This window comes from Manis pentadactyla, chromosome 4, assembly GCF_030020395.1.
Source record: "Manis pentadactyla isolate mManPen7 chromosome 4, mManPen7.hap1, whole genome shotgun sequence".
Classification (NCBI taxonomy): Eukaryota; Metazoa; Chordata; class Mammalia; order Pholidota; family Manidae; genus Manis; species Manis pentadactyla.
Window position 1 is genome coordinate 64,869,323 of NC_080022.1, and position 24,275 is coordinate 64,893,597.

General features: G+C 42.2%; 1 protein-coding gene across 1 annotated transcript in view; it reads left to right on the forward strand.

The window, feature by feature from the left end:
* Nucleotides 1-23,568, forward strand: part of ST6GALNAC5 (ST6 N-acetylgalactosaminide alpha-2,6-sialyltransferase 5) — a 161,924-nt gene extending 138,356 nt beyond the window's left edge. The window contains exons 3-5 of the mRNA XM_036890103.2: nt 3,682-4,091; nt 9,394-9,501; nt 21,223-23,568. Of these exons, the coding sequence (XP_036745998.2) occupies nt 3,682-4,091; nt 9,394-9,501; nt 21,223-21,454 (750 nt within the window). The 3' untranslated portion in view covers nt 21,455-23,568. The remainder of the gene's footprint in view (nt 1-3,681; nt 4,092-9,393; nt 9,502-21,222) is intronic.
* The last annotated feature ends 707 nt before the right edge of the window (nt 23,569-24,275 follow it).

Genomic DNA, 24,275 nt, shown 5'->3' on the forward strand with positions numbered 1-24,275 from the left:
GAATCACAGAGGGTCAGTGTGGCCCTGTCAGGCTCCATGGTCTTCCCCAGAAAGGTCTTCAGCTGGCCACATGTGCTCACAGGAGAAAGAGAGACAGAAAGAAGGCACTGGAATCTCTACAAGGTGACAAGTCACTGCCTGCTCTGAGAATCACAGGAGAATAATTAATTATGAGACAAACAGATTCTGAGACTTCTTCAGAATGTTCTCCCCAGTAAGAATGAGCACAATGTCTTAAAATTATCAATCAAACTGGAAAATTCAGGGTAATTCTAGGTGAATCTGATGAGAAAAAAAAACATGTTCCAATGGTCTTAGGATCCAGTAGAACAAAATCTTACAAAGTGACCTGGTTAAACAAATGCACTGAGTTATACAGTACCTCAGGGGTGTATTAACTGCTCTCTGATTGCCTTTTAAATGAATGAACAAATGAATGTCATCTGGCCACAAGGATCTGGTTGGTCTTCTTTCTGTTTTACAGGTGAGAAAGTTAAGTACATGATTTGTGGGAAAGTCTACTTTAGACCCTGGGTCTCCTGACCCTAAACACCATGACTGTATTTGCAGATGCCCTGCCATCTTCGTAGGCATTTCTTTAGCAGGATTTTCCATGACTGGGGGTTTCCCAGGATGCAGGACTTTCAATATTAAAACCCAAACAACCCCTAACAAACTAGGTAGGCCGGCCTCCTTGTGTCAGAGTCCATCCTGCCACCTGCCCTGCTCCACCGTCAGCATACATTAGCTCTTTGCAGCTGACTTTCAGCCTCTACTTCTTCATGTCCAACCACAGTCAGACTCTATCACTAATGTTCAACTGAGACGATTTTGGCCAAGGTCACCCAAAGAAAGTTTTCCAAATTCTGTTTCACTTGTCCTGTCAGGTCTTATGACACCGTTGACCATGCTTGTTTTTTAAAAACAGCTTATCTGTTGGTGTCCATCACATAGTCCTTCTGCCTCTCCAGCTATTCTACACAGGCTCGAATGTTCCTCATCTTTGGTCCCATGGCCCCAGTGCTGAATCATACCGTAGTACTTAGCATGCATTCCTGTAGCTGTTTGTCTGGGGGCACCCTCACCCTAGACTGTATGCCCTTGCGAAAAAAGACAGTATCTTGTCTATCTTCTTTTCCATATCACTAGGTTCAGTGGCTGACGCACAGTAGGAAGTCTGTCATTAAGCAGATTGTTGTTAAACTTTCCCTCTTCATCCTGTATATATGGGATGTGCAAGTAAAATAAGGAAAAGGAAAATTAAGTATTTCCTCCATCCTTTGAGAAAATTGCCCTTCAGCCCCAGCAGTTCACACAGGGAAGTCAGAAGGGCTCCCTACTCCAGGTCCCAGCAGTTTTCTGAGGGGAATAGAGGCCCCTTTCTGGGCATGAATAGTGTAGCTCTTCCTCAAAGGAAAGGTTTAGTCTTACCCTCATATCACCATCATTAACTTATAGCTCTACTTGGATGAGTCTACTCTGAACAGGCTTTTGAAAAACGGAGGTATTAAACAGAAGACCTACCACATACACCCATCCCAGTACCCTAAGAGCAACACTACTGAGTAGGAAATGGCATCGCTGAGTTTCTGGGAGGGGAGAAAGGAAGAAGGCAATGAGTTAAGAAAACATTCCATGGCACTTTGTCTATTTATTCTTGGCACTGCAATCGGTAATTGTTAATCCCATGAACTCTGAGGTCAGATTTCCTGGGTTCAAATCCTAGCTCTGCCACCTCCTAACTGCATGTTCCTTAGCAAGTTCCTTCACTTTCTATTCCTCAATATTCTCATAAGATAGTAAAATAGAGGTGATAACACAGTATCTTCCTTATAGGGTTATTTGAAGAATTAATGCAATTACGTAAAAAGCTCAGAACAGTGCCTGGTACCGAAAGAACATCCAAAAATAGCAGCTAGAGTGATCATCCTTTTCTTTGTGCTTCTAGCCTTACTGGGCTCTAAACAGACCCCTTTACTATTACTTTAGCACAGCTCTCCTATTCTGTCACATTTTATTGCACACCTTTATTGACCCCATGTTCCTCACTACAGTATAAACTTGGAGGGGTTCCATTTCCATTCTTCCTGCCCAAAATAGTACCTGTCATCAGAGGGTAATTGGATGTCAAATAATGAGAATTTGCAATGGTGGGATCTCCATTTCATAAGCTGATGTGTCAATTATCAGTCCAAAGTGATCAGTACTGATTTAGTGAGCACCTACAACAAGTGCCACTCTGACTGATAGATAACCCCATTCACAGCTATCACCTATTGAATGATCGCTGTGCCAGGTCCAATGGAAAGGACTGGGTACTACCCTACACAATTGCTATTTTGCAGGTCAAATATTGGTAATTTCAAATAGCTAAATCTAATGCTATGTGTTTTTTAGTTTTTTTCATTCTACCAAGTATAATGGGGCATTCACTCTCCTCAATTAGAGACGTGTGAAGGTTAGTGACTTGCCAAGATCCCACAGCTAACAGGTAGTGGAGACAAGGCTAAGCCCCTCATGTGCCCTTGGCCACTATGCAGTGAGGGAAGGTGGCTGCCCTCAGGTTCCGTCTGCTGCTTCTGAAGACACAGCTGTGGCTCAGGGAACTCCCAGAGTAAATACAAGACTGAGTATGTGCAGCACTAAATTGGATCCAATTTCCTAAACCTGTGCAGTGAGCCAATGTGTCCTTCTCCAAGTTAACAGGGAAGAGTGCAGTTTCTGGGGAAAATCTAACAATGCAGTTTTCCTTCAGAACATTCTTGATTCTCACTTCCTTGTGCGCTTGCTAGCCTTGGCCTCAGGCCCTAATTGCATTATCTTCAAACAGCAAGTAAGAGATCTTTCTCATTAGACATGAGTAGGGAATGTTTAGTTGGTGAGAACATAGGTGTTCAGAAAGCAAATCACTGGTTTGGGGTGCTGGAAGGAGCACTGTCATTGGAGCTGTCCCTGGTGGGCGCTACACAACCAGGGCTGCTGCAGGGCATGGGTTCTCTGGCTGAGGCTTGTGGTGCTGAGCTCGAGGCTTTCTTTACACTTTTTAAGATGGACTAACTAAATTTCTCTCCCTGTCTCCTTAAAATGGACTAAACTATCCTAATTGTCATTTCAAAATTATGGCATCTGAGGGGTTACAATTTTCATGTCTTTTCCCATGGGATTCTTGGACAATGTTTATTTAGCATAACCATAGTTGTACTGCATCTAAGAAAATTGATAAATGCTTAACTTTCCATAAGGTAAGTTTAGAGCTTCAAATATAATGTCACAGCAAATTGTAGTCTTTCCTTCAATATGGAGGGTAACTTTGGGGTCGGAAAGATCTGGGTTTAAAAGCATGATCGATCATTCCTTGCTAGTTATGCACCCATGGGCAAATTTCTTAACATCTCAGTGCCTGAGCATCCTCAACTGTAAAACGGCAATCAGAGAAATCTTGCTTAGTTGTTCAGTATTGGTAAGGCCCAGAGCCCACTGTTTGGCAGGTTAATGCTCCGTGTCACCAGTTTGGAAGAGAATGTAAGGGCTGCTGATGCCATAGCAGAAGGGATATACTCTGGCATGGAGCATAGGGTTGAGCCGGGAGCGGGGAAACGAGCAGCCTTCCGAGGCAGGACAGTGACCAGAGGTGCCCAGTGTGGGTTGCCCTAACCATGCCTTTCTCCCACCGCCTTCCAGCCCCTGAGAATGCACTGCAGGGACTGTGCACTGGTGACAAGCTCGGGTCATCTGCTGCACAGCCGGCAGGGCCCTCAGATCGACCAGACGGAGTGCGTCATCCGCATGAACGACGCGCCCACGCGCGGCTTCGGGCGGGACGTGGGCAATCGCACCAGCCTGAGGGTCATCGCGCATTCCAGCATCCAGAGGATCCTCCGCAACCGCCATGACCTGCTCAACGTGAGCCAGGGCACCGTGTTCATCTTCTGGGGCCCCAGCAGCTACATGAGACGCGACGGCAAGGGCCAGGTCTACAACAACCTGCAGCTCCTGAGCCAGGTCCTGCCCCGGCTGAAGGCCTTCATGATCACACGCCACAAGATGCTGCAGTTCGATGAGCTCTTCAAGCAGGAGACTGGCAAAGACAGGTGCAGAGGCGCTGGACGGGGAGTGGCAGGGGTCAGGGAAGGAAGGGGCAATGTCACTGCTGGCTGTCACCAAAAGCAAAGCTTCAGCTGTGGCTTTACATAGGGGCCCCACTGCTCATGCCATTGACAGAGCTCATCTGTAGGGTCCATGAGACTGGGCTGCTCAAGCTGAATTTATAAGGCAAAGTGAAATGAAGCACTGAGACAATTAACATGGATAATTCAGGGCCAAATCCCTATTTAGGAGGAAGGGGCCACACAGCTGGTAGTAAATGCAAGATAACAGCTTTATTGCATTCCATTTTCCTTGTGTGATCACTAACCAAAAAGAAGTGCATGGTTTATTTTTGCTTTCAAAGGCAAACATTTATTTAGTCAACCGATATTTATGGAGCACCTACTTCTTCGCTGCACCAGGCACTGGGAGACAGTAAAAAACAAGACAGATCTAGACCCTGCCCTCCCAGAATATAAAGTCTTATAAGTCGGGCCAACATGCACCAAGGGGTAGCCAGGTGCTGAGCGTCATACGAAGGGAAGAGCATGGTGTTGTGGTATGTATGCCATGCTCTAGGAGACTCGCCATGGCCTAGGGCAAGGTTTTCCAAACTGTTAGTTACAACCCAATAATGGGACATGAAATCAATGTAGTGAGTCATTGCAAGATTTTTTTTATGTAATGGAAAGAATGGAATTGAATGATATGGACAATATCAGCATTCATCCTCCACAGTAAGTAAGGGAAAGTATTGTTTCATGATATAATACTTGTTTCAGTTTTATACATACAAACATATATATGTAGAAGTTTCTTTTTGAGGTGATGAAGATGTTCTGGAATTAGATAGTGGTGATGACCTTACACCCTGTGAGTATGCTAAAAAACACTGAAGTGCACACTTTAAAAAAATGAAATGAAACCCCATACACACATGTATGTATCTATGCTAGATCATGATGTAACATGTGTTTCTCACTATAGATTGAAATATTTTGTAAAGCACTGGTCTGGGAGATGAGGGAATGAAGGAAAGACCTTCTCAAAATAAATGTATTTAGGCTGAGACCTAGGCCAGTATTTAGTAATTATTTAAGAAAGAGCCTAGCAAGGGGAGTGAGAACCCTCCTTTTGGGTACAATGGATCCGGGGTAAGAGAACATACGGTGTGTGTGGAGAAAGGTCTCCTCTGGCTGCACTCAGAAGGGCTAGTGGGGAGCAGCTCAAGGTGAGTTTTATAATTAATACCTAATTAATGATGTGATTTACCCTCTTCCTTACAAAAAGTATTGCTGAGTGGATTTCTTATCTTAAACCTACAGAGATATGATAAATGAAATAAAGGACATAAAGTACTAAATCTATTGTTTGGCTAGCTTAGGCAATTCATTATTCGAGAACCAGCTTAAAGAAAGACCAAAGCCCAGGCTCCCCAAATTCTTTGCATGAAAGAGCTTTCTTTTTAAATCCTGGCAACCTTGTGACCATTTGAGGGCAGGTTCAGGCAGGAGGGGAGCATGGTGTCTGGAGGAGAGAGAAGAGGGGGTGTTTGCTTCTGGCTCTGTGGCCTCCCCTAGAGTCCCAGGTGACCCCATGGTTAGCCCAACCAGTAGATGACAGAGCAGATCCTGGTCATCATTACAATCTACCACAAAATGCAGTCACTTACTGCCCCTTAAAAACCACAGATCAAAGAGGCTTTCACTCATCTGAATGAGTTATTTAACCAAGAGAGCATTTCATAAAGGAAGAAGAATGAGGGGAGTTATTTACAGTTTCATTTTTGTCTGGTTGGAAAATTAAAAATACTTAAGTAGAAATGCTCTCTTCAGTAAAAAATATTCTCTCTTTTCAGTTTAATGGTTGTTTGCTAAATTTAAGAATTCCTGAAACACTGTCACTATTTAGGATAATTACACATCACTCGAGACCTTCTTAAGGGGTTATTTGAAGTTGATAACTTGGAAGCTGAGCCATTCCACCTTTTGGTCACTTAGGTCTTTAGGAAACACTCTCATATCAAGACATATCCCATGTACTAAATTCATTAAATTCTGACCAGTGCAAACCTTTTTACTCAATAAACCTGTCTTCTTAGTGAGGCCAGCTGGTAAAGAGAGAACCAACTCTGTGCATTGGCTGCTGGACCTCTCATTCACAGACATCCGTCTACAAGGGTCCACACAGTCTCTGCTCAGAGGAATCACACTCACGGATTTGTAGGGTGCCAGAGTACATTGTCACTTCTGGAATCTATGTGCCTCTTCAGGAAACTGTCTTAAGGAAGCTAATGTTGCATTGACTCAATATTCTCATGTCTGCATTCTTAACCTGCAACCTGCTCCAAGCTGGAAGAGCCAAGTCAGAAATAGCCCTTCAGAACAAAAGTATTTCTGTAAGTTAGAACACAAAATTTTTAAGGTCCCACAGTATTTCCTCTATGTATGCTTTTCCTAAAACCCAGCTAAACGGCAGCATGTATGAAAGATACCCAGAGTGTGTAATATCTAATTTTGTACATCTTATGAATAGGACATTCATTTCAGGCTAATATTTTTGAAGAAATAGGATAATTCAATAGATTTTGATTTATAGAAGTTTCACCCTACTTTAAAGTGGAGGGAAAAATGGCTCAGGAACAATCTGCAATTAAGAAGCATGACAAATGACATAGATGGCCAAGTAGTATTCTTTGATATCAGAAAGTAACTATACTTGAAAATAACTTTATAATTGAATAAGGGTACATTAGGAAAATATGATTCAGAACCAATATTATAGTAATTAGATAAAGGAAGCATAAATGAAATAACTGCAGGAAGAATATTTCCGTAGAGATTATAAATGAGATTCTGGTGGAGCAGAAAGGCCTTTAATTGTAATTTAGTGTGCACTATGGAATTATCAGCTCAGTGTGTTACTTCATCATATAAAAGAATATCTGATAATTTTCTCTAATAAGCACATGACAGCTCTTCATATTCCTTCATTATAGCTGATGAAGTGGAAAAACAGTAGATATTCCTTTGTTGGAAAAAGAGTTTAAATCTTTTTAGAAAGGCAGCACAAAGCAGTTGCATTTCTATAGCACATGATCCCCAAGGCTCTTATTCAAGAAGTCTGGGGAATTTTAAAGAACTCTTCACATTAGTTTCTTTAGTCCTCAGCTTTGTATTCTCCCCAGTTTTACTCATGAAACAATTTTCAGTGGAGTCACATCCTCTTGTATTTCAGGCTGTGGCTTGATCTCTAGTACATGACACAAAAGAAAACCAAGATATGGTGGAGTTTCTGCCAACAGAAAAAACGCTCTTGGTGTTTTCGACAATTCTAAAAGCATAAGGACACAAATGTGATTCCCAGATCAGGAGTCTGGGGCTGTAAGTGAGCTGTCTTCCTGGGCTCCACATCCTCCCAGAAATTCATGCACTAGTATAAGTCTAGAAAACTGGCCATCACATTGTCATAGCCACATGGGTGAAGTCAGGTTCTAACTTGAGGTAAGGGACCCCTATCCTTCCCCTTTCCCATTCAGTCAGCTCTGCTCCATCCCGCCTCCTTTAGTCCCAAAGGTCTTAATGAATATGTGGCCCTGGTGAGAAAGAAGGGGGACTGTGAATATCTATGTAGAGTGGAGGCTCCAGATTTTGTAATTACTGGCCTGACTGCTGCTGATGGTGGCTCTTACACAAGGGCAGGTAGCAGAGTGCTGGAGGGATATCAGTTTCTTCATGGATGCTAAAAAAGCACCAAAAGGAATAGCTGAATTATTTATTTCATTTGCTCTGACCTAGCAACCAAGAGAAGAAGGGGTCTCAATGTATCAACACACCAGAGTAGATACTTCTGTGGCATTCTCTTATTTAGTCCTCAAAACAGCCCAGGAAGATAGAGTTTCCCAGGCCTGCTTTATAGATAGAAAATCAAGGCCAGAGATCAGCAATAACCTGCCTCAGATCATTCAGCTGGTTAGTGATAGACACAGATAACATACAGACCCATGGTATTCCCATTTTTAGAAGCTTTATATGTACTTCCTAGGATGTGGCTGGGTCAGGATACAATGGCATGGAAAGCAAAAGTGAGCAAAGGGAATAAGAACACAAAGTTGAAGCCATGAATTCAGGAATGACTATATCACCCATTTCTGTCAGATATTTAACAAAACAAAGGACTCCTTAAAGTGCCTTTTTTTTTTTTTGGTCCTTACACGAAATGGAAATAATGTAATTGCTTAATGAAAAGTCTTCCTTCTCAAGAGGTGCTACACAGTGTGAGTGTGAATAGAAAAGCTTTTCTACAACTCTGTTATTCACATCACATATGGTGCTATGGCAGGGCAAAGTCAGACAGTCTGACCTTGGGGATAAGGTGTTTGAAACTAGCTAATGAGGCATGCCATAAGCACCGGGAAAAAAAAAAAGTGAAAGCAGTAACCCCCAAAGAATTGAAATTAATATCCACAGCAACCTCGCACAGTGGGCTGAGTCATTCTCACAGGGTCAGATTGGATCTTGATATTATGTGTCTATAGGTGTCCTTAGAGTTTGCACATGGTTGGAGCTCAATACAGATGTTTGAATGGGCAAATGAGTTCACGTTGGAACACAGAGATTCATTCCTTAAATTTTGTCAATTTTTGGTCCTCTAATAAAAACTTTTCAGAAAGGCTCTGAATGTTCTGAGGTAAAATAAAGCAAATGCTCAATTAAGCCTATGTATTCCCAGGACACTTTTCCTCTGGTCATTAGCCCCTTCCCAAAAGAAATGTACCCTTCCTAAGAAAAGACATTCAGCCAAGTTGTTGGAGTTAATTAGTCTAACTGAAGGCAAGTTCTTATGCTAAGATCATTTGATCAATCAGTCGGTCCATAGATAGACACATTTATGTGATTATACATATTTAATAGGCTCTTTGTTATCTAGCCTGCTTGGGGAACAAGGAATATTTGTAGTCAGTCAAGTGTTCTAGTTAATAAAGAGTTGACACACGGGGATTGTCATTTTACAAGAAATTGAGTTGTGGTTAAGCACGGAAATATTGATCATCATCTTTGATGATGTAGAAGTCCTTTGAGCATCCTTTAGTGCCTCAAACCCACCATGGTGAAGCACTGACATCATTAATCGTTGTCCCATGGAATGGGGTGATGTTGGTAAGAGACTTCTATCTGGTAAAGTTCCAGCTATTTATCACCTAGAGAGAAAGTGTGGGTTTATAGTCAGCCTTGCTCCTGAAAGGATTTAAGATGGGATTGGACATAATGATCACTTTACCAGCTTGCGGACTTACTGTTGTTCCAGGAAGATCTCCAACACGTGGCTGAGCACCGGCTGGTTCACGATGACCATCGCGCTGGAGCTCTGTGACAGGATTGATGTTTACGGCATGGTGCCCCCGGACTTCTGCAGGTAGGGCTCACTCTGCAAGTGCAGTTCATCAGCAGTGTTGTTCAGGGTTTAAAGATATCTGATTCCAAATACCAACCACAAAACATGTCTGTCTTCTCAAAGCAATTAATTAATGGGCCCCAAGTTCTGGTTCCAGAATCAACAAACAACATTTAATTCTGTGATATAAAATATTGAAGGTTTCTGTTTGTGCTGCTGAAGAATCAATCCATTGTGTGGGCATCATTTATTCTCTGAATATTTATCAATGAAAAGTAATGCAATAATTGTCGTAATACTAACAGTGAACAAGCATTAAGAAATATAAATTGTATCCTTATTTGAAAGGAATGTGGTCATGTTTAATGAATCAAAGAGGGCAGTTTCTTTGATGGCAAAGCCTATTTTTCTAAAATTAAAATATTCCTCTAAGCTTCATGCCCTCCCCATATCAGTAGCCTTCATCTGTGCTTCTAAGGCCAAAAGCACAGAATTAATTATTTTGCTGTACTACTTTAAAGGGAATACACACACATCTGTTGCTCCCAGCATGTGTCCAGGCAGAGTTTGGTGTGCACTAACTCAGATGCACTGAGAAATATTTGGGGCCTGATCTGTGGAAGCCCAGTTGAGAATTCACTTGTAATTTTAAAGTAGTGCTCCCAGTAAATTCAGAAAGTGCCCTAGTTTTCAGGAATGCCAGATGACCTGCACATGGCCTCAGTCCTGATCTTCAAATGGTAACTCCTGGGATGGGGCATTTTAAAGTTGCTCATTGAAATTTATGGTTGTTTATACCCTCATATGTTTTCAACTTAACAACTTCCCAAAGGCTGAGGGCCTTTAGGCAAAATCTACAATTTGGAGGTTTGATGCATGGATGAGAAAGAGTACTTAATCGCATGGTCACCGCTTTGCCCCTCTTCTCCCACCCTTTTTAACCCAAAGATCCAGCCTAGCAGTAGTACAGGTTTACATGTAAGCCTCTAGTCGCAGAGGAGAAGGAAAGGTCTGGACAAAGCAGGCCCTGACATCTGCCTGGACTCACTGGTCCCCTTACTTACAAAATGAAAAAGGAAGGCTGTGGAGTCTGGAGCCAGACTGCACAGGTTCAGAACTCCACTGGCCATTTGCTAACCTAGTGTGACCTTGAGCTAGCTGCTTATCCCTTTGTGTCTCAGCTTCCTCATCTTTAGAAGTGCATGTGATGATAAAATAGACTTTGCCTCATAGGGTTGTAGGTGGCTAAATAAGTTAACGCATGTAAAGTGTGTGCAGCAGCACTCAGTATGTGGCAAGAGTTGGCTTGGTTCCTGCCCAGGTCCTCATCGCTTAGTTCACGTGCCTTGTTTCCCTGTTTAACAACCTTTGTGCAAAAAGTAGGTCGGACTGGGTAAAAAAAGCCAAGTGCCTCCTCAAACCAACAGGCTAACAAAGGGCAGTGGGAGCAGCACTTAGGGACAAAGAGTGTCAAAGCTGATGGCTGTTTGGCAGATGTAATTATGTAATATTGCCATTAGGACGCCAGAGAGAAAGAGCATGAATAAATTGAAATGTTAATGACTTATAATGTTCCAGGAAATATTCCATTTATTATGGAAAACAAATGAAAGTCACATTAACCTGTCATTTCTCTTACTCAGAATTTGTTCATCATGATATCAGGGATGTAGGATGAAAAGAGTTTCTGGAATGCCCCTAACAAGGAAGTCAAAATACTGTCGTTGCGCCATATGTCGGCATGGGCTCTGGGTTCTTGTTCCTCAGCCACCATCCCAGAGGTTCAGTGATTGTTCTCACAAGGCACTTTCAGCAAGAACTCTTCAGAAGGACCCCCGCACCCAGCATCCTGTCAGGGAAGGTGGGGAAGTGTGCTGGGTGCTATCTGGGTGAGAGGGTCAGGCTAGGCGGAGCATCTGCCCGACTGCACTGCCTGTTTAGGAAGGATAAGAAGGGAAAGACCAGGAGCAACACAGACTGATTCCCAAGCTCCCTTGATTTTCATTTCCAGGCCACATCAGCAAACCACCCAGTGTGAATAGGTGACCTTGGGCCTTGCTTTCCTCATCTGCAGAAGGGATAGAAAATAATAATACAAGCAAGCAGGTCATGTAAGGTTTAAATGAGATCATGGATGTAGAATATTTGACACAATGCCCAGCACACAGTGCTCTGGAAAGATTATTAGTATCATCAATATTACTAATATATTAATGTTATATAGTAAGATAAATTAAAAATTACTAATATTATCCTAAGTACTTGAGAGGTACCCTGAAAGATACCAAGAATTTTGGGGGTTCAAAGAATAGCACTTATTTTCTAGAAGCTTATGATGAACCTTAGCCACACAAAAATATAACAAACTCTTGGGGTTGAATGACTCCTACAAACAGTAACTGCCACCAGAGAATGAAAAAGGGACTTGGAAGTCAGCCCTGCCACTATTTAACCATTCTCCCTTTCATTTTTAATTTGAAAGAAGCCAAGAATTATAAGAGCCAAACAGGGTTCATGTGTCATGAAAATTCATAGGACTTAAGAAATTAAGATATCGCCAGGGCCAAAAGTGCTAGAAAAGCTTCTGTGAGGTGGCCAAGCTCGAGCTGGTTGAGTTCACCAGATTGTAAACTTCCAAGGGCAGATTTTTTGTGTTTGGTTTACTATTGGAGCCCTAGGGTACAGGCCAGGCCATCCTGGCCTATCACAGACACTCCATGAATATCAAGTAAATAATGGCTCTGTCGTCTACTTCTCTTTAGTGCTGTAGTAAAGGGGCACTTATATGAGTGAAAATGACCATTTCCACCTCTCAGAAGCCCTGTGGCATGAGAAATTTGCTTGACCTTATAGAACTCTAGTGATCTTGGGCAAGTTACTTAACAACTGCCTCAGAAGCCTTAGCTTCCATTTTTGTAAGGTGGTGACAATAGTACTTAACTCAAGGGCAGTGTAACTTGGGGTGGGGACAGGGGGAAGAGGGGGTGCAAATGTTCTCAGCCCAGGGAAAATAACCTTTGGAGCTGAAATTAGTCAAAGGGAGAAACAAAGTGGGAAAAACCCATTTATTGCTTACAAGTAGTTGCCTAATTCTGCTCACCCATGTCTCTTGCAACCTGACTACAAAAGGACCCCACTAAACCTCCAGATATGCAAGATACACCCTCACTCCCCCTTACTGATATGGAGATGGACTACTTCTCTCCACCCATTAGAAACACCTATTGGTATGGACATGCACTAAGGTCAAGCGAGAGATTCTGGAAAAATCTGCAGTTTTACTCACAGGCATGTATGAGCATATGAGCTAATAGATAAGGAGGTGCAACACAACCCTGCTGTCCCTGGTGTGTGTAAAGCATGCATTAGTTTACCAAATGAGGGGCTCACTTATCTTCAAGTGTGGGTGCTCACTGGCACATTTTAAGGAGAAATCCAGAGGGCACTAATGAATGGTGCTCAGTTGGTGAGGAGGGCCTGGCTGCTGGAGAAGGAAAGGACATGCATGTCTTCCTATGCGACCTGGACCCCACTTTGCTACATCACTGAGAATTGGCTTCATGTGGCTTCCAGCTCCTTGCAGAACATCATACAGTCTTCTCAGAGGGTACCTACCCATTCTATTACTTCCTTAAAGTGCCCAGTTTCTCACTGGAATGAGGAGTTAGGCACATGCATCAGATTTCAGCAAACAAGAAGAGAGTCAACTGCTTATCTGGAGTAAATTAACCTTTTTAGACTCTAAGACTCATCTAGTACCCTCAAAAGAAGTCATTTACTACATCACAGAGACTTTCATTCATTCAACTAACTTGTTTGGGCCCTGGGGACATAATCAAAGATGAATGAGGCAGGATCTCTGCCTTCAGTCACCTGAGTGTCACTGGAACACAGTTCAGTCATAAGGGACAAAAGGTTTGCCTATGGGAGAAAATACTCCCTACATGTCAGTAGCATCTGACTCACAGGGCTTTATTGAAATATCCACCTCTGGCTGTCTGCTGGACTCAGGGGGAATTCCCTCTGACCCATCAGGTGGAAAGAGACAAGGAACCAAGACAGGAGAATGTGGGCCGTTCCACCACACTTGCTCAAGAGCAGACCCATTTCCATCTGTTACATAAAGGGTCCCTGGCAGATGAGAACTTTGACAGCCTCTGGTCTGAGATATAATCATGCTGCTTCCAATCTAAATCAAACTCTGACACATGTACAAGGTGAATCAAATCATCACCTTCTTATTGCCAGGGACACAAAGGCACAGTGGGACCAAACACAGGGCTGCTGCAGTCAATTCTATTGGCTTAGGGTGGCAGTGCCCCAAGGGAAATGTCAGGTGCTTTGCATGGGATGAGGAAGTCTGGGACTAAATTATACCCTTCTGGAGCCAAGCAATCCATGAGGGCTTGATGGCCATGTGTGGACAGGTTCATCCCTACGAGCCTAGAGCTGTCATTTTCCATCCACATCTCCTGGTCTGTCCTCCCAACCCTCTCACCCAAAGGGCCTGAGCTACTTCTAGGAGTCATTGGCAAGAAAACTTCTAGAAGCCTCTAAACCATTAAGCACATGGACTCCTTAGGAAGAACAACAGCCCCACATTCATATTTAAAACAATAAACTGCAGCAGTGGATATATAAACAACCACAGTGGCAGAAGAGCACAAGTTATTCCAAACCTGGCAGAATCTAACACTGACTAAAAGTCAATTGACTGGCATGCAACCTTTTCCTCTTCTGTTTGATACTGCAGTAGCGTCCTGACATCTCTCTCCAGCTCTGGTGTTTATTTCTCCCTCTTCTCCAAACACCAGCTTACGGCCAGACACACGGCGCCTGTCACTTAAACCCCTCCCCCAAGCTGTCAGAGCGGAGTTCACACCCTCAGCTTAGTTCACAGGCGCGTCGGGGGCCTGGTTTGCACCCACTGCAGTCTCTCCTCTCCTCACACAGGCCTACTTTAGCCATGCTGAAACACTTACAAAGGAGCTCACCCAGCACACGCTTCCCCTGTGGCTTGGAATATCCAGCCTCTCCTCTGAATCTGCCTGATCACTATGGCTCTTTACTATAATATTAATGGCTGTTATTTGTTGTGCCCATACCACATGTGGCCCTGCTTCATATGAACATATATGCCATTTCATTGAACCTTTGACAGTCTTATGAGGTAAACATCATTATTTTCTTCAGTTTACATATGAAGCTTAAAAACATGACACAGCTGGCCAAAGTCATATAGCAGGTAAGTGACAGAGTTGTGATTTGAATTCAGGTCTCTAGGGCTCAAGAGCCCACACTCCTAATCCCTCACTCCTCGGCGTTAGGGGCGGCAGGCCCTCCTCCTCCCAGCTGCTTCCTGTCTGAGTCCAGCCCCACCTGTGCCCCTCCTGGGCTCCTCCCACCTCACTCATTGACGTGTCCGCCTCCTTCGTGGGCCTGTAGTCTCCTTAGGAAGAGAAGGGGTCGGGTCTCCATCCACATTCGTATCTTCAGCACTTGTCATTATGTCTGCCACATGGTATATATTCAGTATTGACTGACTCAGTGAATAAGTAAAAATATTCTTTTCCTTGGTGTTACGAGACTGATTTTATCCTTATCTCAAGACAAAACGTGCAAGTGAATGAAAAAGATAATTAGCAAATGGAAAAATTCAGATTTCAAGGGCCCTAGGAATTCAGCTGTGGCCACCTGTTTCATGCTCAGCAGGGTCAGCACTGGATCCTCAGAGAGGGGCTCGGACTGGAGGCATCAGTCCATCCTGCCTCTGTCACTGGACTGCAGGCTCATCAGTATTCAGAAAGCTGGAGCAAATTAGTGCCATGTTTCACCAGAGACAGCCTCAAAATATATTATGTGGGCAGTAGACCATTCAGTCATGCCATATCCACGTAGGAAGCCAAATCCTTTCTCTCTAGACAGACTATAAATTGCAGTGAAAAGAACTGTTATCATTGCCATCCAAACTAAGTTATGCTGAGTATTTTTAATCTCATTTTCTATTGTAAATTATTTGTGATAATAATGAGCCAAGCATTTAAATTCTACCTAATAATCTTATTTCTGGTCATACTTAACACATTTCCAAGTTTACAACTCTCTGTTACCCATCATTTTCTTGAGCATTAATTAGCGGAGTAATGACTCAGAGTGATCACTGTCATGGAACTAAATTAATATCTCATCCATAGTCTGAAGGACATCTCAAAGGTATTGTGAATATCAGAGAGTTGATTCGGCTAGAATTATTAGCTAGTGAACATTATTAAAGCTGCCAGTGTAACAGGGAAAGTTCCTACTTGGCGACAATCCACCATGTAGAATCAGATGCTTACAGAGGACGGGCACAGAATGGTAATGTGCCCACTTGGTTCACATTTGATGAAGTAGACTTAAAATATTTTGTTGTATTTTTTCCTACATGCTACTTTTGCCATCATTTCTTCTTCTGTGTTTGCCATAGTATGACCAACGCTTTGCAACCGCTGGGTGTGTTCATTACCTTCCTCTCACATGTGGGTACCATTGATCTATTCTGAGCCATTAGGGCACCAGCTGAGGTGCCTGAGTCATGTGGCGGGAGGTGTCAGATGACTCACTTAGGCTTGTGTCCCATGAAGGGTGGACAGCTGCAGGCTCTTGGTGCTCCATGTACCCAGATATACAAGTAGTGTTCTGCTGGCTTCCAAGGGTTTTCCTTCCAAAAGAGGCTGTAAAGACAAGAAATTGAGGCAGCAGAATAAAGATGTCTCAGTAGGTTTCATAGACCTGAAGCAGATGTATAGGGAGGCTTATTATAGGAACATTTTCTTCTGAATGCTACATTGTGTCCCCAAAGGCCACCAGTGCAAGCCAACTTCAGAACAACCTCGACACTTAACAGCCATTGATTCCACTCTATCCTCAAACATTTTCTGACTCAAACTACGTACTACATGCCAGGCACCATGCCACACATCATTCTAGGAGTCATTCATTGAATAGAAGTGTGTTTAGAGAGAGGGTCTGAGAACTCCAGAGAGAGGCAAAGGCACCAATCATTCATTGGGTCATTTGCAGCCTTACAGAGAGTCCAGCCTGAACCCAGAGGTCAGGGTCAACCTAGGTTGTACCCAGATGTGGAATTATCCCCCCTTGCTTGTATATGTTATGAGGTTTCCTTCTAACTATACAACTTATCTTTAGAAGATTCAAAAATGGGACACTGCAAACTGCTGCTGCCATTAATATTAGTGGGCAGAACCGAAAAGGAGCATGAGGCCTCTGTTTTGAATCCTGACCGACTGCATAGAGTGTTCACCAAGCACTGGGCGCCTCTATAGATGGGTGCAGGAGGGGGGAATGCAGTGAAGACAACCTCCCAACCCCAGTGGGAACCTGGGTGCCTTTAATAGAGAAGCACAGGGATTAGTTACCCAACACCCATTAACTGCAATGGAAATCACACAGCAAAGTCCCCACGCAGCACACTGAATATTTACTTCCTAATGTTCTTTTAATGTCCACTATCTTGTGTGAATATTTACACAAGAACAGGAGTTTTTCTAAGACACAGAGTCTCACTCATAAGAGTACAGCTTTGGTGCAGATCTGGTGTCTGAAACATCTGCAGTTTCTTTATGCATGAGTTTTCTCACTTGTAATATAGGGGTAATAGCAGTACCTCTCTCATTGGGGCATGGTAAGGATTAAATAAGTTAGTCTGTGTGGAGTGTTGAGTACAGTGTTTTGGGCTGACAGGGTCAAATTGAGCAAGTTGGATGGTCCATGGATGAGGCTATGTGCTTAAATCAGGTACTGGACTCTTCAACTAGATGCTGGCTGCTCACCTACCAAAAGGAGCAGTGATACTTACCTTAGATGCCAGATGGAAAAGCAAAGGAGATAATATAAGTTAAGTACTGAAGCTTAGCAAGTACTTAATAAATCAACCTTATCAAATCTGCCTGCACATTAGAATCTCCCAAGGAACTTTCTAATATTATATATTTTTTTAATTTTGTTTGAAAAAGCTTTAGACTTACACAAAAAGCTACAAAAATAGTACAGAGAGTTCCTGTATACCCTTCACCTAGCTTTGCCTAATGTTAACATTGTGCATAATTATGATCCAAGTATCAAAACTAAGAAGTTAACGCTGGTACAGTACTGAGCTGCAGACCTTATTCACCTTTCACCAGTTTTCCTTTATCTTCTCTGGGACCCAATCCAGGGTCGCTTTACATTTATTTATCATGTCCTCTTTAGTCCCCTTCAATCTGTGGCATTTCCTCAGTCTTTCCTTATCTTTTGTACTTTGAACACTTTTGAAAAATTCTGGTCATTATTGTAGGATGTCTCTCATATGGGGTTTGTGTGATATTTTCTCATGATTAAATTGAGGCTCTGCATTACAGAAGCACTAAGCCCTTCTCAGCATCCCCTATCAACAGGACATGATGTCAAAATGTCTTATTACTGGCAAAATTAACCTTGATCAGTTGGTTAAGGTGGTGTCCGCTGGGTTTACTCATTGTAAAGTTAACTATTTTTCCCTTTTGTCATTAATAAATATCTTGCTGGAGATACTTTATGCAAATAACCTCTTTCTCCTTGCCTTTTCCCTCACTAACGTTCCTTTCATTGTGCATCTTGCCTGCAACAATTATTTTGCTGTTCTAATGGTGATTTTCTATCCCCTCATTCTTTCTGGATTTATTAATTGTTGTTCTTCTGTAAGAAAATGCTATTTATTTCCCTCATTTATTTATGTATTCAGTTATTTATTGAAATCATCATGGACATTCATTTTATTTTATAGCTTCTATAATCCAATACTTATATTATTTATTTTGACACTCAAATCTAAGGCATTTTTTTAAAAAGCCATGCCTGGGACCCTCTCCAAATCAATTAAACCAGAATCTGTAGAGGTGGAACAGGCAATGATATTTCTTTAAAGCTCCCCATATGCCCTAAATGTTAGTTCTTTCACTCTCCCCCCCATGCTTCCTCTATAAAGAAAGAAAATCCATCAGGATATTCTGCAGGATTGGTTCCTGCCCTGGAGTGCCGATAACAGGCTGCAGCCACTTGGGGAACTGGCTCTGTGATTATCATGCCCCCCAACTGCACCTCCACACTTAGCTTCCTGGCCCAAAATGGGAACCTGGGTGCCAGATCCTCCCTTTTACAACAGCAGCCTCTTGATGGGGAAATCCTGCTGATATTTATTGCTGTTTCCATTTGTCTCAGGTGGAAGAAGGAAAAGCTATGGCAGCCTTTAGAAAGCCAGATTTGAGAAAGACCTAAGGAATCATGACCTTAAACTGGGGAGGGCTTTCTGCAGGATCACAGCTGATGGTCAGCCTGCATCTGGGAGCAAGTTCCTGCAGTCGCGTCAACTCTGCCTTTTAAGTCCCAATTTTCTGACATTTGGACAGAGTCTTAAAGCATGGAGAAAAACCCTATGGATTTGAACACCTTTGAAAAAATCATAGTAACAAATATGTAAATGTAATTCTCCTTTAGGTGATCAATGTGGAGCCACATACATTTTCACTGAAAGAGGTGGTCTTCCTGAATAAGGAAATTGATCCCACAGCATCCTTTAGCTGGTTTCCAATTTCCCTCTATTCCTAGGTGCCAAATCAATCTCATGATATTTTTAGAAACCTAATTGTTTCGTTAGTCAGACTGATGGCACTAACGTAGGTGAGTCAGGTGTATAACCTAATCGGAACTGGGATAAAAACTGAACCCCGAGTATGCCATGGCAGCATGAATTTAGCATAGTTCCCCAGATGATGCTACCTGAATCTGGAGCAATTTGTCTCACATGATTCTGTTTCTTTCGGGTGTTTTTCTTTTTTTTATAGTGGTGAGTTCCAACTGAAATTTTTCTTAGCATGCATTTTCTGTATTGAAACACCTCCTATTAAATTTTTAAGAGGGTTCCAATTCCTAGGGTATGTAAATAAATGAAATCTGTGTTAAAATAGACAGGACAGAATCTGATATTTCACTGTGGAATATAGAGATACTTCCAAGACAGGCATAATAGAGATGCAAAGTATTAATTCAGCACAGCAGCCAGCCCAGGATGAGGAATGTTTAAATGCTGCATGACAAAAATAAATCTCTCTTCCTGGAAGAACTTTAACCTCAGAGGAAAGGCAGCTCAAAGGTTTATTGTCAGAGCCACAAACTTGACACCCTCTTGATAAAAGACTTCGATCCCTGACCCCAGTAAAATCGCTACTCTAAAAGCCATTTGTGTATTGATCTCCTCTGAAGAAAACGAAGAGGTGTCTAGCAGGGTGAGCATCTCTGGGACATCAAGTTAGAGTAGAGCCTGAGTGACCGGAGCGGGGACCCCAGGGCATCAGGTACTGAATGGTGGTTTGCAGGAAGCCTGGACCTTTTCAGAGAAGCACTAAGAAGAGCTTAGTCTCTGCAACAAGGCCAGCTGGTGAGTGGAGTTCAAGGTAGGAAGGTTCATCTGCTGGGATATCGTGACTAACCTTATTGTCTAGACTTAAGGATTGGAGAGATGGGGTGGACTGGCTAGAATGGAAACCAATCTGAGACCGGGGCCCTTTGGGGATTAGGCATTTTAGTAACCCTACCACAGGGTACCCACCCACCTCCAAATGTTAATCCTGTGCACCCTACCAAGAAATGAGCCAGTATTTGTCATTTGAGGTGAGATGGGATATGAAGACAGAAGAATGTTGAGACTCAGGCTAACCAGCAGGGATCGAGGATTTAACTTTAGGGAGGTTACACCTGAGTACATTGTCTATAAAGCAACAAGAAAAAAATGGTGGCATTTTTTTTCTTCCATAGAATCAAACTAGGATCATCAACTTTCCATAATCAAAGGAGAAGTTGTCTTTAGAGGCTTGCTGTTTATCTACTAACTCCATACACATTTCTTTCAACAACAGAAATTCAAAAATTACGAATTGAGCACTGGCTAGGAGCAAGACAAAGGCCTGCGCTCATGAACAGACAATAAGCAATAAACAGCAGCTGTTTAGAGAGTGACTATCGCCATCGAGAAAACAAATTAGAGTGAGAGGGAGTGAAGGGGTAGGCGTCAGGTAAAGCCTCTTTGACGAGGACACATTTAAGTCAGTCCCCAGGGGTGAGAGGCGTCAGCTGGTGTGAGGGTGTTCCAGCCAGGGGACTGCCCACCGAAAGCCCCACAGCCTGGACGAGCAGGCGCCAGCGCCGGCCAGAAGGCCAGCGAGGCTGGGGCAGAGCAGACAAGGCCAGGCGCGTTAGGAGAAGGGGCTGGAGAGGAACCAGATCATGTGACACCCTGTAAGTCATGTCCTCAGTATAATTGGAAGCCCCTGGAGGATTTGTGGGCTGGGATAGCAAAGGAGAATGATCTGATTTTGTTTTGTCGTATCTTTATAGCTGCTTATGCTAAATAGACTGTATGGGGCAAGAGTGGCAATAAGAATGATAGTTGGGTCTCAGTCAAATGTAGTGTCTACATCCCAAAAGCCTGAATGCCCTACAGCACACTTTTAATCTCCGATAATGATGGTCACTGCATTTATTTCACAACCTCAAAACCTCTCTGCTTATGTATTGCTTAAATATCAGAAAAAACATTTGCTGAAATTCATTTAATTTGAAAATATGATTTGTGCTCATCACCTTATTAAAGATAACATCTTACCTCAATCAATCAAAGGAATTTTTTGGTTGTTGGCTTTAATTAGTTGCCTTGTTTTCCTCCTACAGGGATCCTAATCACCCTTCAGTACCTTATCATTATTACGAACCATTTGGACCTGATGAATGTACAATGTACCTCTCCCACGAGCGAGGACGGAAGGGTAGTCATCACCGCTTTATCACAGAGAAACGAGTCTTTAAGAACTGGGCACGGACATTCAGTATTCACTTTCTTCAGCCAGACTGGAAACCAGAATCACCTGCTGTAAATCATCCTGAGAATAAACCTGTGTTCTGAGGAATGAGTGTGCCAGACCGAAATCCTAAGGACCTACTATCTCAGACACCAGGGCACTGACCCTCTTGAGCCACCAGATATGAAAGAGGAGCAGAACTGGTAGCACAAAATAGCTTCACTCCTCCAGAAGTACTGTGTGCAGCTCCCCATGAAGGTGACCACAAAGCAGTGCAGTTGGTGTGTAAGGGAAAATTCCAGAATTAATACATCCAAGCAAGTGTCATCCCTTTCAGAAGGGTCTAAGTTAGGGGCTGGACACTCATTTCAGTGGTGTCGCCACAGCTAAGAACATCTTGGATCTCTTTAAGTATTGCCTTTGAACCAAAACATGAGCAACTCAACAATATTAGTTATATTCCTTTATAGAAATACCACATCAAAAGACATTTTTGTATCACATTGTATCCTAACCTGATCTGTAACCTTATCATCTGTTGAACTCTGTACGTGTGATTTGTAAAAAGCAGCCTAAAAGTACGGACTTGATTCGTGAAGAGCACATCTCTCCACTGGCTTTCATACAGCAAATGCCTGATATTTATTTATTGAGAGTTTTTTAGTGTATTCTAGCTCAATATTTTTATAGATTATGATTATGTGGCAGGTTATCCTTCTGAACTCTTTAATCCAGAATGATGGCTGGGAAGGCCTAGGATTGGGTCGGTAAATTACTGCGTTCACAATGGTCATTGTTAGCATACAGTTGGGTATTTGGCTTGGAAATGTTATCTTGCATTTTTTGAACCCTTAGGCTTCAAGAATAGCTATGACAATTTCCAACATGCAGAAAGACTCCAAACGACAATAGAAAACCAAAAACTGTGCCATTAAAACAAAAAGAAACTAACAAGAGAAACTTAAAGATAGTTTTCATTAGTAATAATTGATGTAGGTCATTTCACTTAAGCCCTAGTTTCCTCTTTGGCAGAGTGATGTCACTGTTCCAGATGACTGTGTAAATTTAATCCCAAGTCTATAATTCTATGAACCTCTCATTGACCCATTTGGGGACTTTGGGCTTGGAATGATGGGGCTTCCACAGTAGCAGGAGCTTTATTTTAGGGGTCCTCTTAATATTCCCTCACTATCTCCCTCTGTAGTTAAGAACATATTTCCTCCTTGGTCCCCATTGGCTAAAATCGACTGCCTGCTTTTCTGGTGCTTCTTGCACCAAAAAAAAAAAGAAAAAATGGAAAACTTCCATGGTGTTCACAGGCTACAAGAGCTAGGAACTACCCTTCTGTGGGTCTAGGAAATGGAATGCACAGAGATTCCCTATCATATGACCCCTTTATCCTATGAACTCAGTTTCACTCACTGCAAATCTTACATTACCTTCACTGCCATTCCCTGGTCTGGAGAAGTATGAAGGACTTAACTTTGTTCAGAGCCAATATCAGTTAGCATGAAGATTTTTCATTTAAGCAAGTAATAGTGTTCAAAAATAGTCTTTAAAAAATACACCTGTGTTTTCTTTACATATGTCTTAGGAGGCATTAATTTCTCCAATGCTAAATGTGAAGGCACCAGCAAACATCGTATGGAGACTGACATTTTACAGAACATGATGTGACTTGTGATTAAAGAAGGTTTCTCACATCACCTTTTCTTTTCCCATTCCTTAATTAGTACTAAGGTTCCATTCCCTTGTGCTAACCAGTGCAGTATTAATTATATGGAGTACTGGTGTTGAGATATAAACATAGACCAGGTATCTGTATAGCAGAAACAAAGTTGGTATTGTGGTGGCTTGAGCTGTTGAAAGCCAGTGCAGCTGAGATGTATGTGTTCTTTACATTTTCTCATAATTTTTAAAGAGACTATATAGAGTTTTATTCCAGCACAATCTCTTCTGCAGCATGGACTCTGAACATACCATACTTTCTGAGTGTATGAAAAGTATGAATTTTGTATAATGGATTTATTAGCTGCCTTTACCATCATTTGAAGAGATTTTGTTTCTTAATGTACATAGCTCCTTTCACAAGTTTTATTTTTATGGAAATTTAGAAAGGCCCACTTGGGACATGCAAAGATGAAGTGATATTACCTAATCTAATAATATGTCAAATGTTTGTGTTCAGGTTGTAGAATCTGATTTTGGAGTTTTTATTTTGTTTTGTTTTAAAAAAAAACATATGATAGCTCCATCTTTTTCATAACTTCTTTCTCTCAAATATTTAAAGGAGTGAAAAGCAACCTAATTCTGAAATTCCTGGCTTCACTGAGAAGTATTTTAAATCTATGTATAGCTAGGATATGTAAGTACGTGAATTTATATTTTAAAAAAGATGGTGTAAATAAGTGTAAGAAATTATTGCTTGGGCAGTGGTTTCAGTACGGCATTTAAAGAAAAAGCCGAGAATTCTGACAGATCGTGCTGATGGACCTGGTTTTAGGCAATTGAATTCTTATCTTGCCGCTATCATCTCAGGATGATCAGTCTTAATGCCATTCAACACCATTACACATCAACTCTGATAGAAAAGACGCCTACAAAACCATGTTTACAGCCCTCAGTGATGTCAGTATCCAAGCCTGACTCATACTGGTTACATTACATACCTTTTTCTTCTGTCCCCAGCTGTGTCATCAGCTTCCTCCTCGCTTGTAATGCCACAGTAATACAAAGCCACAGCTGGCCAATCTATGGCTTCTGTTATTTCAACGACAGAACATTTGGCAGAGGCCATTCCAGTAGATAGCCATTATGGGCAAGACACAGGAATTCACAAACAAAATCAATCAATTCAAATGGCCCATAAAAAAAGGAATCTTACATTTAATATTCTATGGTAAATATTCACACAAGATAGCGGAC